Source organism: Anomaloglossus baeobatrachus, chromosome 3, assembly GCF_048569485.1.
Source record: "Anomaloglossus baeobatrachus isolate aAnoBae1 chromosome 3, aAnoBae1.hap1, whole genome shotgun sequence".
NCBI classification, from domain to species: domain Eukaryota; kingdom Metazoa; phylum Chordata; class Amphibia; order Anura; family Aromobatidae; genus Anomaloglossus; species Anomaloglossus baeobatrachus.
In genome coordinates this window covers 678226278-678237907 of record NC_134355.1, presented here as the reverse complement: position 1 = coordinate 678237907, position 11630 = coordinate 678226278, and the positions used below count along the sequence as shown (strand labels likewise).

The 11630-nt window shown below is 43.1% G+C and overlaps 2 protein-coding genes across 3 annotated transcripts; one reads left to right on the top strand and one right to left on the bottom strand.

Annotated features, from left to right (window-relative positions):
• Positions 1-231: 231 nt before the first annotated feature.
• On the bottom strand, positions 232-8694 carry CENPO (centromere protein O). 2 transcript variants are annotated; one of them, XM_075338847.1, is made up of 7 exons: positions 8616-8694; positions 6728-6789; positions 4912-5081; positions 4713-4833; positions 4294-4553; positions 724-895; positions 232-602 (listed from the first exon to the last, which is right to left on the bottom strand). In XM_075338847.1, the coding sequence occupies exons 2-7, from the start codon at positions 6762-6764 to the stop codon at positions 484-486; spliced, it is 879 nt and encodes a 292-aa protein (XP_075194962.1). In that variant the 5' UTR covers positions 6765-6789; positions 8616-8694; the 3' UTR covers positions 232-483. The 2 variants fall into 2 exon arrangements, with proteins under 2 accessions (XP_075194962.1, XP_075194964.1); XM_075338849.1 differs by lacking the exon at positions 8616-8694 and adding an exon at positions 7838-7860.
• A 375-nt stretch (positions 8695-9069) lies between these two features.
• PTRHD1 (peptidyl-tRNA hydrolase domain containing 1) lies at positions 9070-11068 on the top strand. The gene is made up of 2 exons (XM_075338846.1): positions 9070-9297; positions 10803-11068. The coding sequence occupies exons 1-2, from the start codon at positions 9112-9114 to the stop codon at positions 10971-10973; spliced, it is 357 nt and encodes a 118-aa protein (XP_075194961.1). The 5' UTR covers positions 9070-9111; the 3' UTR covers positions 10974-11068.
• Positions 11069-11630: the final 562 nt, after the last annotated feature.

The following is an 11630-nucleotide window of genomic DNA, read 5'->3' as shown; positions in this document are numbered from 1 at the left end:
TACTCAAAAATATAAAGGGACACACATACATACATACATACATACATACATACATACATATATATATACACACACATACACATTTTAGTTTGTGGGTGTAATGTGAAAAATGTGGAAAAGTGCACAAAGTGTGACTACAGATAGCAATAGTGGAATTGCTGTTTTTTGTGGAGATGTCACAAAATTCACCCAAAATCCCTACGTAGCAAAAGAATATATTTTATTGTAGAAATGAAATGCTACAATTCAAGTTGTTACTGACACATTTCTGAGATCCTCCGGTAATGTCTGTACAACGCAAACAGGACAAATCTGCCAGACAGTAGATGTGACAATCAATATCCATGTCGCTGTGCATAGACAGCAAGTCGTGAGCTAGAAAATGGAGCGGAATTAAAATATAAAGTATATTGGATAGTTCTGGAAGTTTTGCTTATACGCTTTTTTGCATATTCTGACATCGCTTCTTGTTTTTGCTCCCCCCTACTTCTCAGCCGAGCCGTCCTCCGGGGTGGTCAGTGATTCCACGGCTCTATGTAAGGGCGTAGTGCGAAACAACATGGAGTGCGAGGAGGCCGCCTCCTGCACAGGCCCGGTGTTTTCTGAAAGGTCAATAAAAAGCAAATGTTATTATTCAAGCCCCGGGAATGAGATCAGGAGAAGACGGCGGCGGGGGGGGGGGGGAGGGGGGGGAGGGGTGTTTGGTGGTGGTCTTTCTCTTACCTGGACAGGTGACCTGCACCTCTGTCGGACGCACGCCCGTAATGACGCCATATGATAGCTTTGCAGAAAAACAAAAAGTCTGTCCGTCAACCGCCACGTTGTATCTGAACGAGATGACAGTGTGAAGGGAATTCGCCTGCAGAGAGCCCGGGACGTAGGCGCCAAGGACGTCCTGCAATATACAAGATGGTGACATATCATAAGTCTTTCCGGGTTAGTGGCACAGGGAAAAATATCAATCTGTAAGCGCTCCTCGCTTAGCTCTCCCTCTTCACAGGATTTAGGGACCACATAGTTGAGACCTACCACGGCTCTACAAGAAGTTGCAATAAGAGCGAGGGGGTTGTACACAGATCCACAGTGAGGAGAGGGGAGAAAGTAATTAGTGTCTAGTGGTGGTGAAGAAAAAAAAAAAAAAAGCTGAAAAGGTAGGAAGGAAAGCATATGAAGGGGAAATAAGTGCAGGATAGAAGCTGTGCTGATTTATGAACAAAAGAAGACAACAGCAAACTGGATGCACACATCTCACATCCAGCCTATATTACTGGGAGAGACACACAGACCTCACATCCAGCCTATATTACTGGGAGAGACACACAGAGCTCACATCCAGCCTATATTACTGGGAGAGACACACACAGCTCACATCCAGCCTATATTACTGGGAGACACACACAGACCTCACATCCAGCCTATATTACTGGGAGAGACACACAGACCTCACATCCAGCCTATATTACTGGGAGAGACACACAGACCTCACATCCAGCCTATATTACTGGGAGAGACACACAGACCTCACATCCAGCCTATATTACTGGGGGAGACACACAGAGCTCACTCCAACCTATATTACTGGGAGACACACAGAGCTCACATCCAGCCTATATTACTGGGAGAGACACACAGACCTCACATCCAGCCTATATTACTGGGAGAGACACACACAGAGCTCACATCCAGCCTATATTACTGGGAGAGACACACAGACCTCACATCCAGCCTATATTACTGGGGGAGACACACAGAGCTCACTCCAACCTATATTACTGGGAGACACACAGAGCTCACATCCAGCCTATATTACTGGGAGAGACACACATCTCACATCCAGCCTATATTACTGGGAGACACACAGACCTCACATCCAGCCTATATTACTGGGAGAGACACACACATCTCACATCCAGCCTATATTACTGGGAGAGACACACAGACCTCACATCCAACCTATATTACTGGGAGACACACAGACCTCACATCCAGCCTATATTACTGGGAGAGACACACAGATCGCACATCCAGCCTATATTACTGGGAGAGACACATAGACCTCACATCCAGCCTATATTACTGGGAGAGACACACAGATCGTACATCCAGCCTATATTACTGGGAGAGACACATAGACCTCACATCCAGCCTATATTACTGGGAGAGACACACTGACCTCACATCCAGCCTATATTACTGGGAGACACACAGATCTCATATCTAGCCTATATTACTGGGAGAGACACACAGATCGCACATCCAGCCTATATTACTGGGAGAGACACACAGAGCTCACATCCAGCCTATATTACTGGGAGAGACACACAGATCTCACATCCAGCCTATATTACTGGGAGAGACACACACAGCTCACATCCAGCCTATATTACTGGGAGAGACACACAGACCTCACATCCAGTCTATATTACTAAGAGAGACACACAGAGCTCACATCCAGCCTGTATTACTAGGAGAGACACAGAGCTCACATCCAGCCTGTATTACTGGGAGAGACAAACAGACCTCACATCCAGCCTATATTACTGGAGAGATACACAGATCTCACATCCAGCCTATATTACTGGGGGAGACACACAGATCTCACATCCAGCCTATATTACTGGGAGAGACACACAGATCTCACATCCAGCCTATATTACTGGGAGAGACACACAGACCTCACATCCAGCCTATATTACTGTGAGAGACACACAGACCTCACATCCAGCCTATATTACTGGGAGACACGCAGAGCTCACATCCAGCCTATATTACTGGGAGAGACACAGAGCTCACATCCAGCCTATATTACTGGGAGACACACAGATCTCACATCCAACCTATATTACTGGGAGACACACAGATCTCACATCCAACCTATATTACTGGGAGACACACAGACCTCACATCCAGCCTATATTACTGGGAGAGACACACAGATCGTACATCCAGCCTATATTACTGGGAGAGACACACAGACCTCACATCCAGCCTATATTACTGGGAGAGACACACAGATCGCACATCCAGCCTATATTACTGGGGGAGACACACAGACCTCACATCCAGCCTATATTACTGGGAGAGACACACAGACCTCACATCCAGCCTATATTACTGGGAGAGACACACAGATCTCACATCCAGCCTATATTACTGGGAGAGACACACAGATCTCACATCCAGCCTATATTACTGGGAGAGACACACAGACCTCACATCCAGCCTATATTACTGGGAGAGACACACAGACCTCACATCCAGCCTATATTACTGGGAGACACGCAGAGCTCACATCCAGCCTATATTACTGGGAGAGACACAGAGCTCACATCCAGCCTATATTACTGGGAGACACACAGATCTCACATCCAACCTATATTACTGGGAGACACACAGATCTCACATCCAACCTATATTACTGGGAGACACACAGACCTCACATCCAGCCTATATTACTGGGAGAGACACACAGATCGTACATCCAGCCTATATTACTGGGAGAGACACATAGACCTCACATCCAGCCTATATTACTGGGAGAGACACACAGATCGCACATCCAGCCTATATTACTGGGAGAGACACACTGACCTCACATCCAGCCTATATTACTGGGAGAGACACACAGATCTCATATCTAGCCTATATTACTGGGAGAGACACACAGATCGCACATCCAGCCTATATTACTGGGAGAGACACACAGAGCTCACATCCAGCCTATATTACTGGGAGAGACACACAGATCTCACATCCAGCCTATATTACTGGGAGAGACACACAGACCTCACATCCAGCCTATATTACTGGGAGACACACAGACCTCACATCCAGCCTATATTACTGGGAGAGACACACAGACCTCACATCCAGCCTATATTACTGGGAGAGACACACAGACCTCACATCCAGCCTATATTACTGGGAGAGACACACAGACCTCACATCCAGGCTATATTACTGGGAGAGACACACAGATCTGGAATAGTCACTGTTACAAAAGAGAAATTTGAGACTGCACACTATATATCAGGGGCTCATGTAGCGGAGGGTCCAGATTCTGGTTACAAGGTGATAATCCACTTGTACAGGGCATGGAGTGGGTTGAATGCTGGGCTCTGAGATCTGTTGCTGGAGAGGTGACATAGCTTATCTGGCCAGCAGGTGGCAGCATTGCCCCATGATACAAATAGTAAACCTCTCAGGGGTGTAAGAAGCAGGGTGCACAGAATACACGGAGCGATCTCATTCCCTGACAGCAAGCAGAGGCCATAACACCGCGTCTGAGGATACCTGCAGCCGATCAGCCTGGAATTTCCTCCCGGCAAAGCCGTTCAAATGGTTGGAGAGTTGGATGAGGAACTTCTTGGTGCTGCCTTCCAGGTGTTGGCTGATTTTCCCGAGAGGGATGAAGATGGGGACGGAGTGCCGGACGATGCGCGATGGCGTGTCCGTATTATCCACCTGCACGTAATAGGAGTCCAGGTAGTGGCCATCATAGGCCGTGCTGAGGCAGAAGCAATACCCAGTGTCCGTCTTCTGCCCACTGATTCCTGGGAAGACAAAGTGTGAGGTGACCGGATACTGCTCAGAGCTGAGGGTTCGTCACAGTTATATCCAGACATCAATAGCCCAAATCTCCCATCAGCGCAATCCTATAGCTAGTAACCTGCGCAGGTCGTCAGGGTTTGCCGTAAGCCCCTGCTGCCCACCTGTGAACCACAGAGCCTCCATGATGCCCTTCATCTCCTCCAGCCTCAGGTCCTGCATGGCTTCCCGGGGCCTCGGCCGCCGCGGGCGTCTCCCCTCATGTGTCGCAGACATCGCCTGGATCTGGGGAGATGGAGGGGTCAGGGTTAGGCGCGGGCGTCCCATGTGCACCACGTGTCGGCGGCAGCAGGCGGCGCTCACCTCCTCTCTCTGACGCTTGACCTTCTCCTGCAGCTCGTCTCGCTCCTTCTTCAGCTGCAGGAGGATCCCCCTCTTCTCCTGCAGAACGTCCTCCTGACGCCGGCTTCGCTCCTGCCTCTCCGACAAGTCGTGCGACAAAGTCTCCAGCTCTGAGAGATGCGACAGGACGCCTGACCCACCGGAGACAGACAGGTCAGGAAATCCGAGCACACACTACAACTCCCAACATCCCACTTCATAACTGGATACGAATGATGAATCACTAATATGGCCGGGATCCGAGCTACCTCCTACCATGGTAATATGGCCGGGATCAGAGCTACCTCCTACCCTGGTAATATGGCCGGGATCCGAGCTACCTCCTACCCTGGTAATATGGCCGGGATCCGAGCTACCTCCTACCCTGGTAATGTGGCCGGGATCCGAGCTACCTCCTACCCTGGTAATATGGCCGGGATCCGAGCTACCTCCTACCCTGGTAATATGGCCGGGATCCGAGCTACCTCCTACCCTGGTAATATGGCCGGGATCCGAGCTACCTCCTACCCTGGTAATATGGCCGGGATCAGAGCTACCTCCTACCCTGGTAATGTGGCCGGGATCAGAGCTACCTCCTACCCTGGTAATGTGGCCGGGATCCGAGCTACCTCCTACCCTGGTAATATGGCCGGGATCCGAGCTACCTCCTACCCTGGTAATATGGCCGGGATCAGAGCTACCTCCTACCCTGGTAATATGGCCGGGATCCGAGCTACCTCCTACCCTGGTAATATGGCCGGGATCCGAGCTACCTCCTACCCTGGTAATATGGCCGGGATCCGAGCTACCTCCTACCCTGGTAATGTGGCCGGGATCCGAGCTACCTCCTACCCTGGTAATATGGCCGGGATCCGAGCTACCTCCTACCCTGGTAATGTGGCCGGGATCCGAGCTACCTCCTACCCTGGTAATATGGCCGGGATCCGAGCTACCTCCTACCCTGGTAATGTGGCCGGGATCAGAGCTACCTCCTACCCTGGTAATATGGCCGGGATCCGAGCTACCTCCTACCCTGGTAATATGGCCGGGATCCGAGCTACCTCCTACCCTGGTAATATGGCCGGGATCAGAGCTACCTCCTACCCTGGTAATATGGCCGGGATCAGAACTACCTCCTACCCTGGTAATATGGCCGGGATCCGAGCTACCTCCTACCCTGGTAATATGGCCGGGATCCGAGCTACGTCCTACCCTGGTAATATGGCCGGGATCAGAGCTACCTCCTACCCTGGTAATATGGCCGGGATCAGAGCTACCTCCTACCCTGGTAATATGGCCGGGATCAGAACTACCTCCTACCCTGGTAATATGGCCGGGATCCGAGCTACCTCCTACCCTGGTAATATGGCCGGGATCCGAGCTACCTCCTACCCTGGTAATATGGCCGGGATCAGAGCTACCTCCTTCCCTGGTAATATGGCCGGGATCAGAGCTACCTCCTACCCTGGTAATATGGCCGGGATCAGAGCTACCTCCTACCCTGATAATATGGCCGGGATCCGAGCTACCTCCTACCCTGGTAATATGGCCGGGATCCGAACTACCTCCTACCCTGATAATATGGCCGGGATCCGAGCTACCTCCTACCCTGGTAATATGGCCGGGATCTGAGATAACTCTGTCCTACCTTGTGTATGTAAATAAGTTTGGGAGAAAACCCCTGTAATAATAAAACTGACCACAAATCATCACTTCACAGCACATTTTGCTTTGTCTTTTATCCTCCGGTCACATGACATAATGTAGCATTGTCTAGAAGCAAATAAGAACATCTCACCTTCTCTGAAGATCATCTGCACCTCCTCCTCCTCCATGGTCGCTGATTATCACCAAGACAAACTTTAAAAAAAATAAATAAACAAAAAGCCTGAAGTTACCTTACGAGGAGATTAAAAATAGTAAAATTAGAAAAATTCATGATATAAAAGTACAAAAACTATGAAAAAAAACAAATATTAAAATTATATATATATATAAAAAAATTAAAAAAAGAAAAGTAGAATAATAATGAAAATAAAACATTAAAATAGCAATAATTATTCCTATAAAGGTTAATACAAAAAATATTAAATAGAAAACACCAGATTAAGGAAAATGTAATAATAATAATAATAAAAAATAATAATATGACTAACAAAAGTATTCAATTAAAAAAAATGGAACAAAATAACTAAAATCACATTAAAATATAGCAATAATAATTATTTTTCTATATATAAAAATGATACAAAAAATATCAAATAGAAAAAAAAAAATAGAATGAAGATAAAAAAATATATTCTACAAATAAAAATATTTAGATCAATAATGAAAATAACTAAAACATTATATATACAAAATATTGAATATAACAAATGTAACAAAATCATGAAAATAACAAATATAAAAAATATAATAGTAGAAATATAATATATATATATATATAAAAATTTAAAGTCTCAACTAATACAAATAACAGATATTACACAGAACAAAAATAGAACAATGGAAATAAAAGTCTTAATACGGTAACAATACTTACATATATGCAAAATAGTTAAATAAAAAAAAAAGTGAAATATTACACACATATATGTATACAAATATGTGTATACAGTGTGTTATACATATAACAAATAAAAATAGAAAAAAAAAACAACAAAATAATGAAAACAAGAAATAAAATAGGAAAAATAAGTATATATAAAATCTATCAATGAAAATAAAATCTTAACATAATTACACACATTATATGATGTGTAATTATAACAATAATGAACAAATAAAATATGTACCGTAAATATAATGGTGATATATATATATATATACACACACACACACACACACACACACACACACACATATACATATACATATATATCTCAAATACAAATTATGAAATATATACCCATTTCACTATCAGTTGCTATGCTGGGACATGGAAGGCTGTGGTACGAGTGATTAAACGACCTCAGATTCAAATGGAATTAAAAAAAGCAAAAAATGAATAGAAAAGAAAAAAAAAATTTTTTAGAAACAAAGTAATTAAATCACTTTTCTGAAAAAAAAAACAAAAAAAACAAAAAAAAAAGGAAACAAAAATATTTGGTTCTGTCGTGTCAATAAAAAAAATAAACCATATTATGAACTTATAGAAAAAAAGCTGCAAAACGAATAAAAATAAATGAAAATAGCATTATAAATGCGCACCTTGTCAGGGGTTTTTTTGGGTTGCGGTAACTCATGCAAAACAAAAAAAAAAAGTGTGGTGTGTGCCCTAAAATGGTGTGAATAGAAGGTGGCGATCACTGCACGCAGCAGCTCCGCTTCTTGGAGAAAGAAGAAAAATTAAGTATTTAAAACAAAATAAAAATATTTGTATAAAGAGAAAAAAAAGAGCCCTTCCTCCCCCGGCACAGCGCTGGAGTCTGCCCCCTGCTGGGAGTTGTAGTACATCGCGGGCCCATTGTGATGCAGCGCTGCAGTGAGAGCTCGCTGAGACTTGTAGTCCCTGCTGTTAGGGAGACTGGAAGAAATAAAAAGCCCCCTGACTGGACTTGCTGGGGCTTGTAGTCCTCCTGCTCTTTATGTAACTGGCCGCACAGCGCACAGATTGTGTGTAATAATACTGAACGGGCATGCTGCGACCTGTAGTGCGACTAACGCAAAATCTGCCAAACACCGACCTTTGTAGGACCATATCTGCCGCCAATATGTTGAAGCGTCAGCGTACGCGACTTTTATCTGGTTCATAGAGCATGTACATGTGTTACATTGAGATAACTTTGTGTCTCCTAATTAGACCATTAATTATCATTAGACGTCCATGTTGTTGTAGACCAACAGAGCGCATTACACAATACTTCAATTGCTGTTCAGAAGGGGACATTCATCTTATGCACATTTGTTCTCTAGTGTCTGTCTGAATCTCAAGAGTGGCCAGGAAACAGACCGAGAGTGAAACGTACGTTGATTGGTGAATAGTGGAACGCACAACCAATAAAAATCCTTCTTATCCTCATTTCTAGAGTCTGTGATTGGTAAAACGTCTCATAGCTCACCAATCATATTAGACCCTCATTCTTTCCAATTTAACATGTGGCTATATGACATAAAATAACTTTATTAACAATATTTAACTTGACAAACGAACAGAAGATAGTGATACCGGGATGAGGCTGAATGGCAGCGCTGGTGCAGTACGTGGTGCTCCGCAGGGACTTGCAAGCAGGTCTCGGATGGCCGCTCGGAGCTCTGGTGGCTCAAGCCTGTCATGCTGCAACAGCTGCCATTCACCTGCACTACCAGCACCCACAGACGCAGGCGTATCTGCAGGAGCTGGACAGCATGCACAAAGTGGTGCTAGAGGTGAGGCCGGAACTGCATTATACTGCCCCTATGCACAAGAATATAACTACTATAATACTGCCCCCTATGTACAAGAATATAACTACTATAATACTGCCCCCTATGTACAAGAATATAACTACTATAATACTGCCCCCTATGTACAAGATTATAACTACTATAATACTGCCCCTATGTACAAGAATATAACTACTATAATACTGCCCCTTATGTACAAGATTATAACTACTATAATACTGCCCCTATGTACAAGAATATAACTACTATAATACTGCCCCCTATGTACAAGAATATAACTACTATAATACTGCCCCCTATGTACAAGAATATAACTACTATAATACTGCTCCTATGTACAAGAATATAACTACTATAATACTGCCCCCTATGTACAAGAATATGACTGCCCCTATGTACAAGAATATAACTACTATAATACTGCCCCCTATGTACAAGAATATAACTACTATAATACTGCCCCCTATGTACAAGAATATAACTACTATAATACTGCCCCTATGTACAAGAATATAACTACTATAATACTGCCCCTATGTACAAGAATATAACTACTATAATTCTGCCCCTATATACAAGAATATAACTACTATAATGCTGCCCCCTATGTACAAGAATATAACTACTATAATACTGCTCCTATGTACAAGAATATAACTACTATAATACTACCCCTATATACAAGAATATAACTACTATAATACTGCCCCCTATGTACAAGAATATAACTACTATAATACTACCCCTATATACAAGAATATAACTACTATAATACTGCCCCTATGTACAAGAATATAACTACTATAATACTGCCCCTATATACAAGAATATAACTACTATAATACTGCCCCTATGTACAAGAATATAACTACTATAATACTACCCCTATATACAAGAATATAACTACTATAATACTGCCCCTATGTACAAGAATATAACTACTATAATACTGCCCCTATGTACAAGAATATAACTATATAATACTGCCCCTATATACAAGAATATAACTACTATAATACTGCCCCCTATGTACAAGAATATAACTACTATAATACTGCCCCCTATGTACAAGAATATAACTACTATAATACTGCCCCCTATGTACAAGAATATAACTGCTATAATACTGCCCCTATGTACAAGAATATAGCTACTATAATACTGCCCCTATGTACAAGAATATAACTACTATAATACTGCTCCTATATACAAGAATATAACTACTATAATACTGCCCCCTATGTACAAGAATATAACTACTAGAATACTGCTCCTATGTACAAGAATATAACTACTATAATACTGCCCCTATGTACAAGAATATAACTACTATAATACTGCCCCTATGTACAAGAATATAACTACTATAATACTGCCCCCTATGTACAAGAATATAACTACTATAATACTGCCCCTATGTACAAGAATATAACTGCTATAATAGTGACTTTTATAATAATTTTTTTTGGTAATTCTTGACCTTCCAGGTTCCAGATGAGGTCACATTGACCACTTTAGCGGAGACACTGAAGGAGGCTAATATTGACCACAAAATGTGGATTGAGCAACCTGAGAACATTCCCACGTGTGTCGCCCTCAGACCGTACCCTAAAGAAGACGTGCACCGCTACTTGAAAAAGTTTAAACTTCTGAAGTGAATTGTTGGAATATGAACCATTTTTGGTTTTGTAGATACCTATAAAGCTGATTTTCTGACCTGGCTGCGGCCATAAACTTATATATATGTATTTAATTAAGTATTTTTTATCTGCTTTTTGTGGTTTTCTGTATATATATATATATATGTGTGTGTATATATATAATATATATATATATATAATATATATTAGAAAAAAATATATTCCGCATAGGATATGTCAATATAGAATTGCAAAATAGGCAATGCCGTCAGGCCAAGTTGTCTTTCAATCTTGCGCACACGGCTGGCAGCGGAGGATTGCACTCCTGAAGAAAGATCTTGAGATCACTCGTGGATGGAGAGTCATGGTCTTCGGAGAGTAACAGCCTGGCCGGGGAGTGTGCGTAGGAATGTGGTCCATCTTCAGTGGAGGGGCAGTGATGCTCGTCCTCAAACGTTCAAGATTGTGGAGTTCCTGCTCAGGTTGGGGTTGGGCTTCAAGATGGCTGACCTCTATACCTTGGACCATCTCTACGGCACACCGGAGTTTGATGGCAGCTTTTCCTCAACCAGTGGGGCTTGAGCTCTGTTGGTCGATTTTTTTTTTTTTTTTTTTTTTTTTTTAATTTGGCAAAGAATGATCCTAACTGGTGAGACTTTGCCGTTCAGTTTGTGT